Source organism: Vanessa tameamea, chromosome 28 (genome assembly GCF_037043105.1).
Source record: "Vanessa tameamea isolate UH-Manoa-2023 chromosome 28, ilVanTame1 primary haplotype, whole genome shotgun sequence".
NCBI classification, from domain to species: domain Eukaryota; kingdom Metazoa; phylum Arthropoda; class Insecta; order Lepidoptera; family Nymphalidae; genus Vanessa; species Vanessa tameamea.
Window position 1 is genome coordinate 3,640,886 of NC_087336.1, and position 22,417 is coordinate 3,663,302.

Consider the following 22,417-nt stretch of genomic DNA (forward strand, 5'->3'; position numbering starts at 1 on the left):
TTACGAAATAAACAGTATATAATTATTGCCTCCGCGACATAATTACACCTGCGCACTTTTTACTTTTATTTTTAAGTCCAATTGATAAGAAAAGAATTATATTTTATGTGTCAGATTCAACTTACTTAAAAAAATACTATTTTTTTTTAAATACAATTTTATAAATATGTGGCATGGATGTGATTTATTAAGCCTTAAAAATAGTCTAATGATAATAGTTCATTAAATATATTAGTGTCGTCATTATTTTTAACAACAATCACATTTTATATGCACACGCATACTGCCATTCTCCGAAAACACTAACGATTTGAAATCGTTGAATTACTGTATTGACTATATATAATAACTTTAAATTGAAAGTATAATTACTCTACGATTTATTTTATGCTTTGATTTGTATAAATATGTTATATACCTATATATATAGTAGGCATAGTAAATTATAGCTTAATAGATTTTTATTAGTATTATTATTCGGTTTCATTTTGTATGGTGAATGTTAAAAAGATGTAAATAAACTGCTGCTGGGCTAAGGCCTCGCCTCCCTTTGAGAAGGTTTGCAGCTTATTCCATCACGCAGTCACAATGCTGATTGATGGATAAACATGTGCTAGAATTTCATTGAAATTAGACACATGCAGGTTTCCTTACGATGTTTTCCTACATCGCTGAGCATGGCATGAATTATTACAGATATAAAGCACCTCAAAATTTAGGGAGGGGTACCTGGGCCCGCAATCGTCGGTTTAGTTGTGTATGTTCTATCTGGGACAATTTTAGCAACAATTTCAACTCAATAATAAAATTTGTCGAGTTGATATTAAATTACAAAGATTTTGTGATTGAATGTATTAAGGGGCACGAATCGAACCTGTTACTTAGTGTTCGGTTACATGCCGCTGAGTTATTGCAGCTTATAATACCGCTATATCTTTACAAATGATTTCGCGTCATAGTTGCTTCTGTTATGCTTGATCGCGCAGGTGTGTCCGATCCCTTATTATTCCGCTACTAATGTATTTAAGTGATAATCGGCCTATGAATATTTACATACAATAAAACAACTAAAGTAGAGAGAAATTTGACCTTACGGCGTAAACGTTAAATGTTAAAAATATTAATAGTTATTAAAAAATATGCTTTTTACAAACACGCATATTTAGCGTACTTAATTTGACATATTCTTATTTTATTTTTAGGACATCTAAATTCGTAGTGATCATCACCTTAGCCTGTTTAAATCGCTCTACCGTGCAAATCTTATTTCTTAAGAGATTAGTTACGAGTTAGTGTTAAGCAATTCTTGATATAAAAACACCCTTTAAACCTTAACACAAATTTAGTTTGTGTATTTTGTATAAAGACATAATTAATATTTTATAGTCTTTGATTCAAAATCTGAACACTTAAATTACTAATATTTTGTTTGAAACTGGCTTTTTATCGTTCTACGCGAGTCACTAAGATCTTTTTGATATGCAAACGTAATAGATAACTATATTGCTCAGATAAAAAATATAGATATTAGATACACCACTTACCTGCGTCTGCGTTAAACCCAAGCTAGCGGCGAGCTCAGCCCTTTCGGGGAGGGCGAGGTACTGTGTCCTCTGAAACCTCCTGTTCAATTGCTGCAGCTGAAGGCTGGAGTATATCGTGCGAGGTTTTCTCATCTTCTTGCCTTTGCCGTTCACTCGGAGACCAGGGTCGTCTGATAGTCCACATTTTTCTGCAAAAGTTTTATATGTTAATTATGTTCAAATCGAATTATGCTTTTTGTGCGGGTCATATTATACTGCATTGGGAGGAGGGGGTTTCACAAACACAAGTACCCTCCCTTCTCCCTCGCTCAAATAATTCGATAAGACAGCAAATCGACATGACACTAGACAACGTTTAGGCGCAGAACTAACGGCTTTACGAGCTTCTGAGGAACTGGATTGTAAGTATTTCCAAGTTCCAAATTGCAGGCTATTACTGAGAATTGATCAGTACCTTGAACCCAGAACCTCGAGACAACTAATCTAGCCACTGGACCACAATGCACTAAGCTGAACGGATCAGCGTGAATTAAATCTCAAAGTTTTCCTCCAACGTAACGAGGAAGGCTGATAGTTCTAGATTGTGTCTTCCTAGAACGTTTCATCAAGATCAAGGTCTTCCTTGTAGAGATAACGAAAAATCTTGAAACAATAAGATAATGTTGACATTTGAAGATGTAGAATAATTTAAAATTGGAACGAGATACAGATTGAATGTGTCTTTTTTATATCCAAGACAAATGAGCCAACTGTTAGCAAGTGGCCACAACTGTCCAAAGACATTGTTACTTCAAGGAATATTAAACATTGCACATATCACCAAGGCATACTCTAGCTAACTTATCCATCAAACCAAAACACAACAATACTAAGTATATGTTTGACGGTAGAATATCTGATACCTACCCAGATTAAACGAGCATCTATCATGGTCTTGTAGCAAGAAGCAACTTTTTTTTTTTTTAATTTACGTCGTTATTTGAAATCATATACACCAAGATACACGCCATAACACCCAAATGGAAAGCATATGGGTGTTGTATCAGATCGACAGATACGAACTGTAATTATGACTTCACCGTCCATTATAAAGTAGCCATTACTTTACGTTGAGTCTCTTGTTCTGAATTTATTGCGCTGTTTTTGGTTTGTTGATTTACGAGAATACGTTAACGGATGAATCGCTTTAGGGTATTTTATTTCAACCCACATTTGTGCACGAAAACGCTACACGCGTACGTAACGTTATGTTTAAATATATAAGTTATCCAACACATGCGATTTTTTATACGTCAAGTGTAAACCGTGCACAGATTATCGTCAACGTTATGGCAGAATGGGACGTACTTTCGTATGGTAGTGAAAAAAAAAAAGAAATGTCTGTAAGTTACTAAGACTTGTTAAACTTATTTGTGTAATGAAAATATTTTTAAATATTGAATTTAATACGGTTTTTTTATTATTTTATACATTATCATATTGAGATGGAACTTATCGTTGACAGTTGCGTATAATATATTATTTTTTAATATTATTTTTTTTAGGCAGAATGGCAATTTAGTTGCCTGATAATAATGATGGTAAATTAAACCTTACATCATCAACCAAAAAATATTCCGATCATCAACTAGTCTCTTTAAGATACTCATACATAAACTAAATGATTTACTCAATCCATTTAAGATTTAAAATTACAACTAAAATATCCGGAATATTTTCAAAAGAGCTTAACTCCTAATAAACTTATCAAAATATACACTTTAATATAACACATACACAAACGATTAAAAAAAAAATTAGTAGCAACTTTAAATACCTATTCCTTTTATACTGTTCGTTGTATTTATTTCACAATAAAACCTAGTACGGTTATGATATATGGCGCGTGGAAAACAAACATTTACAATTCGAAATTCAAACCAACGAATTAGGTATCAAGCCGTAAATTGCTGCCCAGCGTACATTTACATATCACGTATGCAGAGCAAATTTATTCTAGCTTCCAAAGTTTCCGAGTGTTATCAATTTAATTTAACTGTAGTCCAGTTTGAAATATTTTGTGAAATTCTTAAATGTGTGCACCGTGGCTTAGTGGGTAGAATGATCATGGAAGGTTTCAAAGCTAGTTTCAGTTCAAGCTCAAGTGAAGTAAGTAATCGTAACAGTTAAGTTATGAACATTAAACATCAGTGAACCATACGTTTTGGGAACTAAGATGTTATATCCCTTGTGCCTTTAGTCACACTTAATTGCCTGTGCATTTGTGCAAATATCAAATATTATTATTGTTAACTCAATACTGACTAATTTTCTTAATAAGTAAAGCAAGTTTTCTGAAAAATTAGTCTTTACACCCCGGGACTCAACTTATTTTTATACCAAATGTCATCTCAATCGGTTTAAGGATTAAGAGGTAACAGACAGAGTTACTTTCGCCTTTATAATATTCGTATAGATTTATTGTAATCAACGAATACTAAACTTATCGCTCTTTATCGTGGTGTAGACTAGCGACGGGTGCCATTTATTAATAAAGAAATTGATATGATATTATAAATATATACCTACTCTATAACATTCAGCAATAATGTAACTATCTATCAGTTAAAAATAATATTAGACTTAGATTGGGTCCAGAGATTATTCCCAAACAAACAAACAATAATTTGTTTGTTTGTATGTAGAGAATATTTATAGTTAACTCTTTATAATATTAGTATAGATATTTATTATATTTTCTGGTATTTTTTTGTCATTAGGACGACACAGTAAGTCAAACACAATTGAGTTTCTCTGTCAAAGAGAAACGACATTTAAAGTTATTATTAACAATGTCAGTTCCTAAATCACATTAAGGATACTTTATTTTTAACAATCACGAGATTCATCTAGGTTATCTTTTTCGTACTACACAAAATTCATTTGTCATTTGTTGTGTCAATGCGCGTTCGGTGACGTTTGATGCGCGGAATTCAAACGAAAGAAAATGACATTTTTTCTTTACATAGATATAGTAATTTTGTACTCGTGTTTAAAATATTTACTCGCGTGAATTTCGACGCGGTAATACTTGAAGAAAATTCTCCATACGTAAAAGCCAGGTGTTGTGTTTCGTCGTTTCTGTATTCACGATCGCATTTTTAAACAACGAATTATACTTCTTTTGATAAAACTTTATATTTATAAAGGGAATATGTAACGAGATGCCCTCGATATATTAATTCAATGTGAACATTTCAATTCACTTAAATTCGTCAATTCGATGAAGTTTTTTTGTCGTAAAGGTCGTAATAATTTATTGAAATTGAAAATAATCTTAATAAAACATCGTAATGACACTTTTATGATGTCGTTTTTATTTTAGTAATAATGTTTTTTGTACTGCAGCCGAACTATTGTTAATAAACATATTTGTTTTCACTATTATTATTAATTCCAAATCTGTTCAAACATTTAATAGTTACGGTCCAATAAACAAACATATACATACGAAATATATATGAACCCTGAAAACATTGCAATCCATTCGCGTAAATATGGGAAAGGTATGTCAAGCGATTCCTGGTTTACGATATTAGTGTAGCAACGGATATAAAAATTTCATCGAAGTTTTCGAATCTGTGGCAGATTTTTTGCCGGTTTCTTTATTATATAAAGATTCCTATTTTTAATGTATCAATAGATTGTGTAACGCGGACCGCATACGCAACTCGACTCAACTCGACGCGACGTAACTCATCCGAGGTAGTCTTGGGGTCTGTGCTGTAGCGGATAAACTCCAAAATGTACTTAGGTGGTATGGCCATGTCCCACATCGACTGATGACTATGTCAGAAGAAAGTGCCTTGATATGCTTGTACCTGGAATTGGGCCTCTCGGGTGCCCGAGGAAGCGATATCTGGATGTCGTGAAGCAGAACATGAGAGCCAATGAATTTACGGATTACACTAAAGACCGTGCAATGTGGAGTAGGCTTAGTTGGAAGGCAGACCCAGGCAATCAATTACAGACTGAATTAATAAACGAAGATATCATAATACTCAATTTTCTTTAGAAGTTAGTGAAGTTATATTTCAAATTTGCAATTGGAGCACCCTGTATTAAGTGATCACCACCACTTATAGAAATGGTTACTGTATGAAATATTTTATATCAACCATCCTTTAGAGCACCAATGCACCACCAACTTGAGAACTGAGATAGACTCAATCCCATATAAGTATTTCAAATTATTAAATTCATTTTTATCACGAACAAAATTATCGCTGGTAATGTTTTATAATAATAAAACTAAAAAACTTCGATAGCGTGATTTAGACATATAACAATAGTTTATTTTAAGTAGTTTTGTCACGCATTAAAAACAAGTATATCCATTCACTACAAAACCGTTTCCCATGGCTATTATATATAAATATATCTACATTCAAGTCGGCCTCCGACAGACAGACGGACAAAACAATGCGAGCCCGAGGTCCGGACACACCCCTGAGCGGTAGTGATGGGGTAACACGAGGTTGTCGATACATTTTTAGTGATGTACGCGTATTATTTAAATAATCCTCGTTATTGTATCGAAGGACTCATGAACTATAGTTAATAATTTTCACGTATGACATTTGAAATATAATATCGAAATATAAAATAATCGATTCATAAAAACTTTTTATAACAAATTTTAAAGCGTGTATAATTTAACATCAGTTGATTATTCATGATATTTCGTTAAGGCGTGGATACAATAAAATAAAATAATAATAACAATGCCGCATATAAAAAATATCATATATTTACCTCCTACGGTATTTTTAAATCTTCGAAACTTTATACTTATATTAAGAATATAATTATTATATTTGAGATGAACGAAAAAAGTGTTATTAAAATAATCGAAGCTATATTTCTACTTCCTGTTTTATTTATAGTCCGTGTAAATTTAATTATATTTATGATTATTTTATTAATAACTAAATGAACCACTCTATGTAGTATTCCACGATGCCAAAGGTCTTAACTTCTATTAGACCTTAATATATTTCCTTACCTTTTTACCTTAAGATTATTCTCAGTGAAATGTCAAATTCGATTGGTATGCAACGCAAATCGTTACTTAGTGTTACCTTGTTGGTCTAGCGACTAACTTATAAAGCTACTAGCTGAACCTGCCGATTTACCCGCGCGAAATTTATAAAACTTAAACTTCCAACCCCCGTTTTACCGCCTTAGGGGTCGAGTTTTGTAGAATCAGTTATCCGAGGATATCTACGCCCTATAAGGAACCTACCTGCCAAATTTCAAGTTTATAGGTGTTAAAGTTTCTGAGATTTAGTGATTAAACAGTGAAGGGTATTTCGCCTTAATAAATATAGATAGAGCCCGAGGCCTTGGATGCAAACCCATTTGGGTCAATCACAATTATTGGCTTTTCCCATTGACAATTCTCAATACCAGCCTGAAGTGTGGGAGCTGGCAATGTTAACAATCCCATACCTTGGAAAGCTTGTAAAGCCAGCGCTTGAACACTTTACAAACGGGTTTCCAATTTCCCATCCCATTGGATTATGAGGTCGAGGGAATAGATATAAAGTTCGCGCAATAAATTGGAAACCGAAATATTTTAATACTAGTTTTCGCCTTCGGCTTGGCCCACGTGTTTTAGAAGCGGTCTTATGTTTTAGATACAAAAAAATCATACCATACCATTTTTTCAGTGGTTTAGTCGTTAAAGCGTTGCAGACAAACAGACAGACAGAGATACTTTCGCCGTTATATCATCGCTATGAGTTCTACACATATGAACTTTGTATTTTTTTTAGCTAAGTAAGAAACGAATTGCAGACGCCATGACACTTAAAAATATTATGTGTTGCTATTATTATAGTCCCCCAAGCTATGTGTTTCTATATTTATTACTTATTCAAACCAAAACTAATGTCATCTGTAGTGATCCTAAAATAAACATAGATTCCTTTCTTGCATAAATATTAGTACATTCAAATTTACACTTAGCGATGTGAGCAATAATAAAAGAAGAATTTCAATTTAATAAAATAATAAAATTCGTAAGTAGAATTTATTTTAATCCATGGTAACCCCAACGCGTCGCGTCGAAACCGCCCCGCCCCCAGGGCCGCCTACCGAAAAGCGAAGATAAAACGACCCAACTAAAAAACAATAAAAACCCTTAAAAACATTTAGGCATCTACAAAAACACTTTAAAACTACATTGAAAGTGCAGACTTGCGACGTTTCGCTTCTTTTTTGTCGTAAAAGTTACGTCTTAAAAATGTATTCATTCTTTTCTGAACACGTTAGTAGGAATCATTGTACATATTTATATTCAAACAATAAAAAAAATATATTTGTATTTTTATTTTCAGTCAGTTTATAATGTTGAGCAAAATCTAATTTGTATTTCGAACACTAAGCGAACTCTCTTATACAATATATATGAGCTTTTTTTTGCGATTCTACGAAAAGGAGATTAACAATTCAGCCTAATTTTAATTTGTATTAAATTTTAGTTTTGTACCTTAGACAAAATTGTGAAAAACAAAATAACGAATAAGAGCGATTATTGAGATTTGTTTATATTTATATGAATAACAATTACAAAATTTACTGATTAAGTATTGTTAAAATATTTAAATATTATTTCTAAGTTAGCTTAAGTCTTAAGTGATGTCCTAACCGATTACGGATACAGCGGCTAATCTAAACGCAGAACAGCCAACTACGCGGGAGATATTACAGTGGACAAGTGTGTGTGCACAGGTGCTATCTCCATACCCACGCTCTAATAATCCGATGCGACGGCCGACGCGACCGTAAAGAAAGGAAAGATTTCAGGCGCAACACAAAATTTCAATATTCAAACTCCGTGCTGTTACTGATAATTTTTCGATAGAGAAATCTAATTCAACTATTTGGGATTTGTAATCAGAACCTCGGGATCTGCGGTCGTATTTGTAGTACCGACCTTATTTTCTATAAGAGGTATTTATAAACAATATTTTAATGTCACAAAAATTGAATATCGAATACGGTAGTTGTCGTATTTTTTAATTAAGTCCATTGTCAATGTGATAATTATACTGTACGCAGAAAATAATTATTTGGTAATGCATCCTCCCATTGTGGTCTTAGAGGTGGGCGTTGTGACTACGAGTTACGACACACCTATTTAAGACTATTCGTTAACGTTCTGTCGTTAATTCTGTTTCTATTATGTAACTCCTAGAAGATAATTTATACGTATATGTGTGTGTTTATATACCATATAACGTTAACACATTTTAATTTAATCTACTCATAATATTTTTTTTATGTCTAGTATGTAATAAAATATCAATTCTGAGTTAAGGAATTGAAAAGTTTATTGTTTGAAAGAAAGATCATCCGCGTGTATGACACTCACACACACTAAGGCATCTTATAAGCACGAGCGTCACACACACTAATGTACGCTGATAATTTAACATAGAGGGGCGCGCCTTCGTAAGTGAACAGATCTACACCTAACATAAAAACTTCGTTAATCGGTCGTTTTTATAGTGATCCGTCTCTTTTCGTCATCATTAATTTAATATTCGAAAGAAGAAGACAGCATTCTTTAATCACCGCTCAAACATAATTTATATCTTAAATTCATGAATGTCGTAAGTCTACGTAGCCGCTATAAAAAGCTGTTGCTGATGCGCCGTTTTTCATTGAACAAAAGATAAAAGAATACTTAAAACAACTCACAGAAAGCTCTTATGAGAATCGAATTATATTTTTTAATTACCTTCACATTATATTAACTTGTTAATAAAATTTTATAAGCAAGTTATAACGTGTTCAATCGTTAATCCTCATCTATAAACCGTTACGCCCATGGAATGCCAAAACTGTTTAACAAAATTCTTTAATTTTTTTTTTGTAATGGCAACAAGTACAACTTTGTCATTTATTTATAATACTGAATTATATTTGTTGATTAATTTTTATTTACAGGTAAAAAGATTTTTACCAAAAAAAAAAAGACTTCTACAGACTTCAATATAATATATATGAAAAGTATATACGGCTGATTTGCTGGCATTTGTTGAAGAGTTCTGTTGTCTAAATAAAACTATATCGGAGAATAAACCTCTGTCGAGCAAAATACAAATTGTGCAAATCCGTCAAAATATTAGGGAGATATGACTGAAGCTAAAAAAAAAATAATGTCCAAAATGAGAACCTTCTCCATTATAAAAGTCAATTAAAAGAAAAAAAAAAACAACTGTCAAAATCGAAGAATATTGTACGATTTAAATAATTACAACTATTTTATTGTTGTAACGAAACTAATTGATCGATGTAAATATAATAATTGTAATAGTACAAAACAACACGAGTCGATTACAACAAAAAAAAAAAACCACAGAATCCAAAGACAATATGCTACAAAAAATCAACAGGTGAATGAAACGTAAAAAAAAAAAAACATTTTACGTCATCAGTTTTTGTTCAGCGTTAGAACGTCAAGGCGGGTCGTTTTCGAAACGATAAAAAAGTAAGATAAGACTAAGATTCGTAGTAAAGGGGTGTGTCCTGCCTTAGGAGCTCCGTATCTGGACCGCGATCGTTAAGGGTTAACTGTCATGCTCAAAAGTGTTCTACAATATTCTAGATTTTTCCTTTATACTATATGTATAAAAGCGAAATACCACTCACTGATTAATCACGAAATCTTAGAAAATATAACACCTACAAACTTGAAATTTGGCAGGTAGGTTCCTTATAGGGTATACCTACCTAAGGGGGTCGGACGTTTGTTTTATAAATTTCGCACGGATAAAACCGCAGGTTCAGATAGTAATATATACAGAGACACTAAGAATGGACATTGATGCTTGTATTATGATTACAATTACCATGATCGATTTGGACGCGTCTTTATGTGGGATGAACCTTGCATTTACACGCTAGTACTATTTGAAGTCTGGAGCACGTCTAAACCCAGCGGAAATGCTGATGCTGCTCAAGAGATCGAGCGTCAAATAATCGCTTTAATTTAACGACTTTGATATTAAGATACTAGAGACAATCCAAAGCCGAGATGGCCCAGTGGTTAGAACGCGTACATCTTAACCGATGATTTCGGGTTCAAATCCAGGCAAGCACCACTGAATTTTCATGTGCTTAATTTGTGTTTATAATTCAAAGGAAAACATCGTGAGGAAATCTGCATGTGTCTAATTTCATCGAAATTCTGCCACATGTGTATTCCACCAAACCGCATTGGAGCAGCGTGGTGGAATATGCTCCAAACCCTCTCCTCAAAGGGAGAGGAGGCATTAGTCCAGCAGTGGGAACATTTACAGGCTGTTAATGTATGTAATGTATGTAGACAATCAACTTGATCAACATGTCATGTCCATGGTGACATGGACATGGCATGGCATGACATGGCATGGAATGGCATTATCATTACCATACCGCTAATGCGTTGCCATCCATGGAAACAAAGTCGTTATATCCTATGTGACTGTAATTACACTGACTTACTCATCCTTTAAACTGGAACAAATACAAATAGCTGTTTCGTGGCTGAATGATTGACGACCGTGACGAAGTTATACATTTAAAAAGTAATTAATGAGATATTATTATTAAAAAAAATATATGCGAAAGTAACTCCGTCTGTTCTTCGCGCTTAAACTCTGAACCGATTAAGATGAAATTTGACATGGAGATATTTTGAGTCCCGAGACAACATATAGGCTACCTTTTAATAATTCACCCCTTAAAGGTATAAGATGGGGGTGATTGGCTATAGGTAAAGTCTTAAAACTTATATGCAGGTAAAGCCACAGGTTCAGCTCGCTGTTATAAGTAGATACTTAAGCCAATATCGCATTTTACCTTTTTACGATCGCGAATTTTTAATAATAAATTAGTTCATAATAAATTATTTGGTCAATATGCGAATAAATTTTGACCAAGACGAATTTTTCAGCTCAGAACGTATAAATAAAACAACGCATAATCGTTTCAATTTGTAACGTTGCAAAGGAATTCGAATTCGAAATTCAAAAAAAAAAAATACATTTTAAACAAAAATAGAACGAAACCTTTTTTCCCCACGTAACACTTATCCGACGAACTGTACAGCACACGTGCTTGCGTTTGCGCCGCCAGCGAGAATTTTTCTTCGAAAAATATTAAAAAAATGTACAATAGCATGTAATAATTAAAATTTGTCCAGACTAGCGCGCTATGTTATTAGATATAATGACGCTCGGGGCGAAACAGTTGGGAGTTGGTTAGGGGTTCCGGGTTGAACAATACAGTTTTATTTTTCCCTCATTGTGTCATTTTTATAGTTAAATAGTTTTCGCCCGCGTGTTAGGGAGGTTATATCCCTTTGGTTCAAGTTCGCGTCATACCAAATGTCATCAAAGTCGGTTCAGTAGTTTTGCCGTAAAAGCGTAACAGACAAACAGTCAGACAGAGTTACTTTCTCGTTAATAATATCAGTATAGACTAGTTATTGAACGCTTTGCTCCGCGTTATATAAACGATAAAAAGCGTGACGTACTTGCTGTCCGAACATATATTACATAAATTTATTTGTATATGCTTGAGATATATTATATTTCAAATTTCGGAAAAGGGTAACTACTGAGTTTCTTGTTAGGATCTTCACATGAAATCTTTGGTCCCGTCTCTGAACTCTCTCCGTTCGTTTCCGAATACCGTCTAATCAAATTATGAGGAACATTCAATATATCAATTATGTACATAAGTAAATAACATATATCATATCAAGTTATTTAAAATATGTATAAAGATTTTTATCATTCAAAATAGACTAAGTTGCGACAACTTTCAAACCGAATTAATTTAAATAATACCACCGAAAACGCCCGCATTTACGTAAGTTATAGTCACTAGCTATTATCTAATTGACAGACAAACATACATAGTAAAACAAACGGCAATAAACAATTATATAATTAACTTACAAAACATTCGTTAAATGTGCTAAGATTTATGAGTGACAAAATTAAAAGATTGTTACGGGAAAATCAATCTTAATTCAATGTCATAAAGATCCCATCGTTACTTAAATATAATTAAATAATCATCATTAAAATGAACTTTAAATCGTTGTAATAAGGACGCTTATAAATCAGCATATTACAAAGGAACCAATTGAAAAGGACGTCCTTTTGATAAATACAAAGAAACATGACAGGTCAAGATGTATTGGTTACAGTTCTCATCAATTTTGACTAATATGATGAGGTATTATACAATCTAAAGTAATCCTTATAACGTTCGACTAAATGCTAGATTAGCTTAACGTGATGTTAACCATGTTTGGCGTAATTTGATGATTATAGCGTTAATAATTCTGATTAATTGCGATTCATATTAACACCATATTTTTATAGCAACAGTATAATTTCTACATCAAAATAATAATATAATATAATTAAATTATACGCTAGAAAATTGTTTAAATGAAAAAACTTAACGCTGTGTATGACGTCACGTAAGTATCCACACCGATCTTTGAAAATTAAATGATTTTGACAGCCGTTGTCACAATTTGTTTTTTTTTTTTTTAAATAAATATATCCAAGGTGTGATACATGAAGAGGACTACATATTTAATACTTAATTTTTTTTAAATTGTATGTTTTATTTTAAACGATAAATTAATAATAAAAAATTAAACATAAATATTCAAAACATTTTTCTATCGCTTAAACATACTTGACCTGTTTCATTTTTGCTACGACGTACCATAGACAAGCGGAGACCGATTACAACACGCGATATAAAAAATGATCACAGTGTCCGTCTGTTCAAAGGAAACTCGGTTGTAATTTAACACCATCCGATACAAGTTTCTACGCGGGCGTAAAACGCCAAGGTCGATTTTCCTTTACAGTATCCGTTACTATGAATCTTTCTCGATTTCTACTTTCCAACGCGAAGGTCTTATAGGATTTGGGTAGGTTTCTTTATTTTAACAAACAGTTAAGCACGATTTGGAATTATTGTCAGAATAATTCATTAAAATATCATTGAAATATTTATACGTAAAATTATTTAAAGTCTTGAGCATAAATGCAGCATTTAATTTTATATATACACATTTAAATGTAATTAACATACTAATGTTTGATTTAAGTGTCTTCGAAAAAACGTCAGAAAAAAAGTAAGCAGTCTTTTAAAACATTCGATTCGAATACCGTTAAATATTCAAAAAAAGAACTCGCATTTTGACATTAAATCAATGAATAATTCTTGTTATATTTATAATATAGTAGTCACTTTATAATAATTAAAGCGCTTTATCATTACTGTGTTTTAACTTACACTTTACTATCTAATCTATACGTCTAACACAAAGCAAGTAAGCGGACGATGGCGTTTAAAAAATTCACAGAAACTAAATTGTAGGGGGATAGTTCTTTGCGTTGAATATTAAAGGACCTTGTATCACAACTGTCGAGGACTGACATTTGTTTTGACGTCAACTTGAAGACTTTAACACGATACGATGATAAATAATCAACGATTTTTTTTTTCGCAAATAAGTCCGTGGTTTTATTATAAAGTTAATCAAATAAAAGGGCGGTGCACAAATTATTTTATGGTAAGTCACGAGCCATCGAGAAATGTGGATCAAGTGCATGAATATTAGTGGTATCGATGGATGGTGGTATGTTGGATGATATCCTGCCAGGGTAGCACAGCATGATGGAGTTATATCCAATCCTTCTTCAGAGGGAATCATCAGCCTCTCAGTAAGACATTTACAGATTGTCACTTTAATTTATTTTGTGTAAAATCGGTATAAACCCTTCACGGTAAAAACCTTCATGCCGAATCAAAAAGTGCATGATAGTGCAGTGTTGCTGTTTAATTCTCTAAAAACACAAGAAAAAGCGTATTTTCAATATCGTGTCGTACTGTATAAATTCAAAAATAAAATACTGATAACACTTGTTGGGAAAAAAATTCTACGCAACAATGACCTAAGTCATCGTTTCACGCCTTCAAAATAAAGAATAGTTGTTGAAACTATTATCACGCCCGTACAGAAATTATTTCCCTTAAATTATGGTTCTGTGACATAATTTGAAAATATCCAATGAACTATAATGATACAGCATTGTATTTTACGGTTGAATACAAAATGTTTTACAGACACAGTTCTATGAAAAGTTTTATCTCTTGGATTGCTTTGAAAAGAGAAATTATTTTGGAAAATAGTACGACTTACCATCTTTAGGCGGACTCGCGCACTGTGGAGCGTAGGAACCTAAATGATAACCATACGTGTTCTGATGCATAGGAGGGAAGGGATACCCTAAAGACCTAGGGCTCGGAAACCCCGAGGCTTCGTGAGGATTCTGTTGACCACCCGGACTCCCAAAATGGTGGGGATGTTGGTAACCACCTTTAAAAGGACCATATCCATGTTGCTGTAACTCTATGAAAGCTGATTTAGAGGATACATTTGTTGGAGTTGAATTAGTGGAATTGGATATGTCATGTGGCGTTTGTGACCCCCCTAAATGATGATGCTGGTGATCTAGCTCCTGGGTGGTCATGGCTGGTTGGGGGGTGGATGGGCCCCCTCCGTCCGAGGACTGAGGAGGCCCGAAGGGATCTGAGAAACTCAGGTTGCCGGATTTGGTGCTTGGGGATTGAATTCGGGTAATTTTGAGGGATTTCTGCCGCTCGTCTGGTATTTTGCCGCTTCGTTTGCCTGTTGGAAAAAAGAATGTTACAGATTAATAAAATCGCTTTTAAATATAACAACATAATAAAATTATTCATGAGCTAAGAATATAGCTGAAATATTTATGATTTTTGTGCAATATTTTACAAATTCAAATAGCGTTGGTTCTTTCTTTTGGTCACTTAAAAATGGGGGCAACATGTGCAAGCACGCGAAAATTCTTACTTACACGAGCCCCTTTCTTAGAATTCAAGTAATAATTTAATACACTAAACTTCATCATATTAACAATGTGTGGAACTAAAACAAATATACAGCGTTTATTTTTATATCTTTCCTTAATGAAAATAGTTTTTATATCCCAAAATAATTTAGGTCGTGACCCTTAATAAATGAAAATTACAAAAAAAAAATTACTCAAGTCCGAGCAATCATGAGTAACGGTAACAGATATAAACACCCACATAGGGTCAGTCGAGTTCAAAGTGAGTTTTGTGGAAAATAATTTGTGCGTCACGCTCAATTGAATCGATGGATCCGAAGAACTTGGATTTCGAAAATATTTTATTGACGCTAATGGTTATAGTACCGTCGTTTTTAATAAAGTTTAAAAAAAAAACAAACTAAGCGTGATAGCTATAATGTTGCCAGAAATGATAAAAGCAACAAGGAAAATGATGAAATCAAATTTAAGATTAAAGTATTCGATCTTAAACGAAGATACTTGAAGGTAATCTCTGTTTGTCGCACAAAATCTGTAATTTCTAAGTTTCTTGCCGGTTCTTCGAGGTAGAATCTACATTTCGAACCAGTGGTAATATTACATTTAATTAATTACTGTAACATGACGATTCAAAGTTCTTATGAGTCAACTTGAATTGAGAATAAACGTAGTTAAAAATTTGTAAACCGCAACATACAGATCCCATCCAAATTCGCTGTCTGTTTTATCAACAGTTTATCATAAATAATATTATGTCATCCTGGTTAATTTCAGATGGCTATACTCATACTAGGCCAGGTAACTGGACATGATAAGTTATAATGTACAGGTGTGTGCCAACATAAGTGCAATACTAATCCCCTGAATCTCATAATCCTATGGAATAGATCTCACACAACTGGATAAAATTCAGACGCAGTATCAACTTACGGGTTAAGAATATGCTGCATAATTATTATCTATTTCAAACGAAAAGCGCGAATCAATATCAGTATAAGCTATTCTCGGTGGTCCGTGCTATCCTCACCAGCCAGAGTACCTCATTTAATTTTATTGCTTTTATTTCATTAGAAAAAACTAATTGGCTCTCGCCTCAAAACCATTCAAGGAACAATTTCTCACAAAACTAACGCGAGAAAAGTTAGCCCTTAGGATGATATTCCACCCAATAGTTTTAACTGGCAAAACGATGCACTTTTTACCATAGAACTATTTTATTTTTAATGGGTAAGCAAATGTGCCACCTGGTGGTATGTGGTCACCACCGCCCCAAGATATTAGCTCTGTAAGAAATGTCAACCATTACTTTTATCGTCAATTGGTCAACGAATGGAAATTAAAATGTTATAATTCTTGTAACTCTAAATACTCTGGCTCACTCACCATTTAAATTGGAACAGAACAATACTAAATATTGCTATTTAGTGGTAGAGTAGATGGTACCTACTCAGACGGGCTCACAGAAAGCCACCAAGTCGTAGCTGAACATATTATCACGGTACTGATTTGAATAGAACTGATTCTCTTAGAACGTCAGTAAATTGCAAGATTACTTGAAATAAACACCAACTCCCTCGTCTCACTTTACATTTCATTTTATTTATTAATATAGATTTTTGTTGTATAGTTTATAGCATTGCAAAGCGATGGACAACCAGTGGACGAGAATCCTCAAAGCAAATGACCCCAAGAATCGGTATAAAAACCCTTTTCGGCAAGCTCTTTGAGTTAATTACGACAGCATCGATCCCCTTCTATCTCAAAGCTATTTAAATGTATCTATCTTTGTTCATCATTGGTTTCTTTTTCAACATCTCGACGGCGCTTGTAAAAGGTCGGGTCAGATCGTTTTGTTATTTTTTTTTTTATGTTTGTTTGTTTGTGTTCGCGTTGATTGCTCATGCCAGTAATAATAATGTTTAGGGCCAGCTAATTGGTGTAAACTTTTATTGAAAATTATTACGAATTGGTTCGATGTCTTTGGCTGGGTGAAGAGTCAATTTAGTATTTTTTTCGTATAAATGACTTTAATGTATCATCGCCGCTTCACTTCCAATCATTTACTTCTACCAGATGATCTTGAAAAAGTTCAGTGTTCCCATTATAAAAATAAAACCGATATAATTAATAACAAGGACGACAAATATGATACAGTTAGCTTCGATCTAATAAGCCATCAAAAAGATTATTAACCACATAAGTTAAAAGATAAAATATTCCATTAGGACCTAAGCCATTTTAATTACAGACAATTAAAAAAAAAAACCACAACAAATATGACAATTTAAAATTCCGATGACCCTAAACTAGACAGCATTTATAATCATAAAATGCTTCCTTAGACAATAAAAACTGGTCGAACCTAGGATTAGTTTAATTGCTCTTAAGTACTAACGACTGATGAATTTATAATTACGAAGGAAACATAAAAAATACGTCCAGAAACCGGCTTCAGTCGACGTTTAACCTGCATATTGACCCTCATGACATTTGCTACCCTTACAATGAATTACAGGAATCGAGTATGAATATTAATATGGCAAGACAAAGCAAATTCTAATATAAGTTACGATGGGGAATATTAAACCTATTAATTAGAATGTTTAGAAGTTTCTAGCAATTACATTTCAAGTAATATTAAACTGACGAAACTGTACCGACGTATCGCTTCAAGTTTATAAGTAGGTTTTAGCATACAGTTTATATATTTAAAAAAAAAACGGATTTAGAGCGATATTGGAAGCGGTCGTTATATGAAAAAATCTCTATTATAATCATAAATATTTTAATAACCAAGTTACATAAAATGAATTAAAATAATTAAAAAGGCAAAGGAATCTCAGTTAGACTTTTTAAATTTGTTCCTAAATTAAATATCAAGGAATACTATAACGACATTCAAAAGCAGAACAGTACCCAACTGGCTTGAGTTAAAGAAAAGAAATCTATTCTAGAGTAGGCTATCTCAGAGAAGAAATAGATCAATCGTAAAGATGCAAAATCTATTGCTTTGCATGTAATGCATCTCTAGAAATATTACTGATTCCAAATATTATTTCCAATATAGAAAGCTATTCTATAACGTAAGGTATAATATGTTTATTAGCAAAAGTATTGGTCTGGTTTTGGTGGTAAACATTGCCAAAGCTGTAAGTAATATTACCTAGTATTATATTGATTTACTCAGTGGTAGGGTTTTATGCAAGTACGGTAGGTTAACCTACTCATCAGATGTTCTATCGCCAAACAGCCATACTTATTGTTTTATTACGATTTTAGAAGTGAGTCAGCCAGTGTAACTAAAGGCCCAAGAGACATCCGAGCTCACAAGATTGGTGCATTGGCAAGGTAAGTAATGAATCTCCTCGTCCAACTCCCTACACTATAAAAAAAATAATACCAAAAACTTAGAAATAAATTTATAGGAATACTGTTTGGAATAAAGTATATTTTAATTTTGTTTTATCTATACAATTATATTTCATTATATCTAATAAGCATATTTAATCCAGTATAAATTGAACAAGTGAACCAAGACGAAGGAATCATGGGAAAGAAGGCACCCTATAAATAATTGGTGACCATAAAATGCCATCAAATATTCATTGCATCGTTTCAACGCTTCAGTGGCTGGGATTTTGAATGCGAAACGTACTTAGTTTGATTTATCGTTTATTTTAATTTTGTCTCTATTTATAACTTTCTTAATACAAAGGCTATCGTTTAAAATTAACAAACTTTACAGAATTAAAATATATATATCTCTCTTTCTATCGACATGAAATTCGAAAGGGACAGCAAGTCTCTAAGCGTAACATAGTTTAGGCATACAAATTGCACTATATATCAAAACATTACAAATGTTCTTCGTTTCTATTTATATTGGTCCAAACAACAATACATTGCTAAGATTTATATTGACCACAATAATTATTGTTACAATCAAAACAAAATATAGAGAATAAAAATATGGCCTCATTTTTTGGAACAGAAAATTGTGACATATTTTGACAGATGACAGATAACAAATAAACTATGCAAGTACGATAAAAAGATTTAATCTCGAAGTGAATTAATGTGACATCAATATATCGATTGAAAAAGTATTAATCAATACAGATAATAAAATATTATTTTCGTTACTAATTAGTTCGCGTGGTAGTTTTACGATTTAAAATCGTAGATTCGTTACGGTATCTATGCATATTATAACTTACAACTGAGCGGTGTTTTTGATAATTTTATACGATTCGATTTTATAATCGTTCAATATAAATATATTTTTCGTTCGCGGCCTTGTATTAAAAAGGGTATGAACTCATACTTCGAAAAGTCGTTTTGATATTTTGTTTAATAGGCGTAGGAATTCCTTGTGATGTTTATTTAAAACGGTATTATAAAATATTTTTGTTGTGTTGATTTGAATTCTACAGTCAACAATAAGCTGTGAATAAAATGCCAGTGCTAAAAACGTTCATTAAAACTATTTACGATAAAAAAATATATCATCATCAAAATAGAACACCCTACCCTTTAAAAACCAATAACTCAATCAGCAATATAAAACATTCGTAATTCTCATACAGTTTCACTAGTATTACAATTACATAATTTTACTGAGAAATTTTACGACTCCGATGACAAAATTATTATTAAAATTGTTAGCAGAAAATATGCCTAGGCGAAAACTATCATTGTACAACAGTTGCAGACCTGTAATTACAAATTGCCACGTATTAATAAACACTTCGCGTGTCAATGGAAGCCATTTTGTGTTAGCTGTCATTATTATTGACAGTTGACAGTTATATCGTAATGGCGGCTACTTGTTGAACGCGGGAAATGTCATAACAGTCTTCAATTGGACTGGTTCAGAAATGGTGAGAAAATTGCACGATGGGTTTTCACCGAGCAAATTGACAATTATATCGTGTAAATAATACTTTTGAAGATAATGTCATTAATAACTTAATTTATATCAAAGTTTAAATATTGGAATAAGTTACAGTTATCAAGAAAATTATAAAATAGATTTACTATGAATCATATCGAAACTGTAAATTTAGCTTTGTTTTAATTGCCGCTATTACTGAATCATACTCGAATATTTTGCGCCACAGCTACATTTTACGAATTAAAAATAAAATTAAAATGTCCTTTCGTCAAGTAAGTTTTGATAGGCAATTTTGTAAAGATATTTTAAAGCTTAATATTTTCAAACGATAGAATCTAAATAAAAATTGTTAAAAAGCCAGTATCTTTCTGGATTATAAATTAATTATCAATCAATACACAACCTTTGACAATTATCATATGCAGAATAAAAAAAAAAACAAATGAATTATTGCTAGATCAAGAGTTTTTCCAATGCTAAGGGTTAAAAAGTATCGTACTACGGTTCGCAGCGTAATAGCATTGAGAATAGCTAATTAATCTTAAATTTCTAAGTCCTTTTAATATGAATGATTCCAGCTGGTTTATTTTATAAATGAACCTCGTTAGAAATGGCTAGCTGTTTAATAATGGATTCGCCTTCTGGGCATTTGATTGGAGCACTAAGCTGGAGTTAGGAAGTAGTCAGTGCTACCCACTAACGTATCAGACAGATCATCAAACCATCGGTTTTGTCTGATCACTTTCGAGGAACTTATGTGGATTTCTACAAGAAAGTATATCAGTGCACTGTTTAGTATCTGTGTAGTTCAAACTTGTGCTCTACAATGTTGATAGACAAATTTAAAAGTAGGTAATCGCCTAGTAGCGAAGCCATTTGTTTCGAAATATTTGCCTATAGATGTTGAAACTGTAAAGAATATGAATTATCCCAAACTTTGCAAATACGAAATGACTTTTCTAAACTCTCTGCATCATACTGGTCTACTTATAAGCTTTCATTGAAATTAAGAATTAGTTATGCTATAAATAATGGTAAATTTTCTAAAAAATAGATCAAATGTTTAAAACGCGTCGGTAAAATCTGTTTGAAATCGTTACTAATATATTTTGGGCTAACGATATTCATACATTTTCCCTGTAGATCTTATTCGGCAGCAGGTCTGTTTTGGTTGCTTTGGATTGGTACCCCAACCATTTATCCCAGTATCTAACGACAGACTCTATACAACTGTGTTCCAGCTTAAAAAGTAAATGCCCTATTGACTAGAAGGCTTCAAACTTATTCTATAAAGTTAATCCAAAACAAGATGGCTGACACACATATCGAAGATCACGACTTTCCTTCTGCTGTTATGATGAGATGAGTTATGACTAGAACTTAAGGAAATACAAATTTAGTGAAAATTTTGAAGGTTCATGTGTCCTGACTACAGGAACAACGGCTTCCGAAGAGCCAGTGAGCCAGGTAAATAACAGAACAAGGGGTATAACGTTAAAGATCCCATTGCTTTTAACGTACCAATACTGTAAGTATTGGTATCATTATATGTATCGAAATGCTAGTTTTTATGGTATATATAGTCATTAATCATGATTATTACAACATTGCCTACTTTAAATAAAAGCAAAATATTCCAAAAATACCAAATCGTACAAGTGTTTTCGCAAAATGTAGAGATTATTAAAATACGCTAACAAAAGTCAAGACCCTTCGATATCGTAATATATCAAACGCGATGTTAATAATGCAATTAATTTATTCACTTACAAATAAGTAACGATACGCATACAAGACAAATATGGGCTTAAGTATGTCTGTACTATCTTGACTAATAGTTCCAAACGTTTGTGGCGACTGATACAGTGTGTATGTTTATTCATTGGCCATTAACACACTAAATTGGTATATGGTTGTTATTATTATTAACAGTAAAACCTCTTTACGTTATGCTTCGTTTATTTTTTTTATATAAGGCTTGGGTCTAATTATTTTCTAATAAAAAAAAATATCAATTTTAATTT

The 22,417-nt window shown here is 32.6% G+C and overlaps 2 protein-coding genes across 5 annotated transcripts in view; one reads left to right on the plus strand and one right to left on the minus strand.

The window, feature by feature from the left end:
• Nucleotides 1-22,417, plus strand: part of LOC113391816 (isochorismatase domain-containing protein 1-like) — a 456,430-nt gene that overhangs the window by 372,427 nt on the left and 61,586 nt on the right. The window lies entirely within an intron of this gene.
• LOC113391796 (homeotic protein distal-less) overlaps nucleotides 1-22,417 on the minus strand; it is a 102,586-nt gene that overhangs the window by 67,947 nt on the left and 12,222 nt on the right. For all 3 annotated transcript variants that reach the window (XM_026627876.2, XM_026627877.2, XM_026627875.2), the window contains exons 2-3: nucleotides 14,815-15,303; nucleotides 1,545-1,732 (exon numbers count right to left, since the gene is read on the minus strand). In XM_026627876.2, coding sequence (XP_026483661.1) covers nucleotides 1,545-1,732; nucleotides 14,815-15,145 — 519 coding nt within the window. In that variant the 5' untranslated portion in view covers nucleotides 15,146-15,303. The remainder of the gene's footprint in view (nucleotides 1-1,544; nucleotides 1,733-14,814; nucleotides 15,304-22,417) is intronic.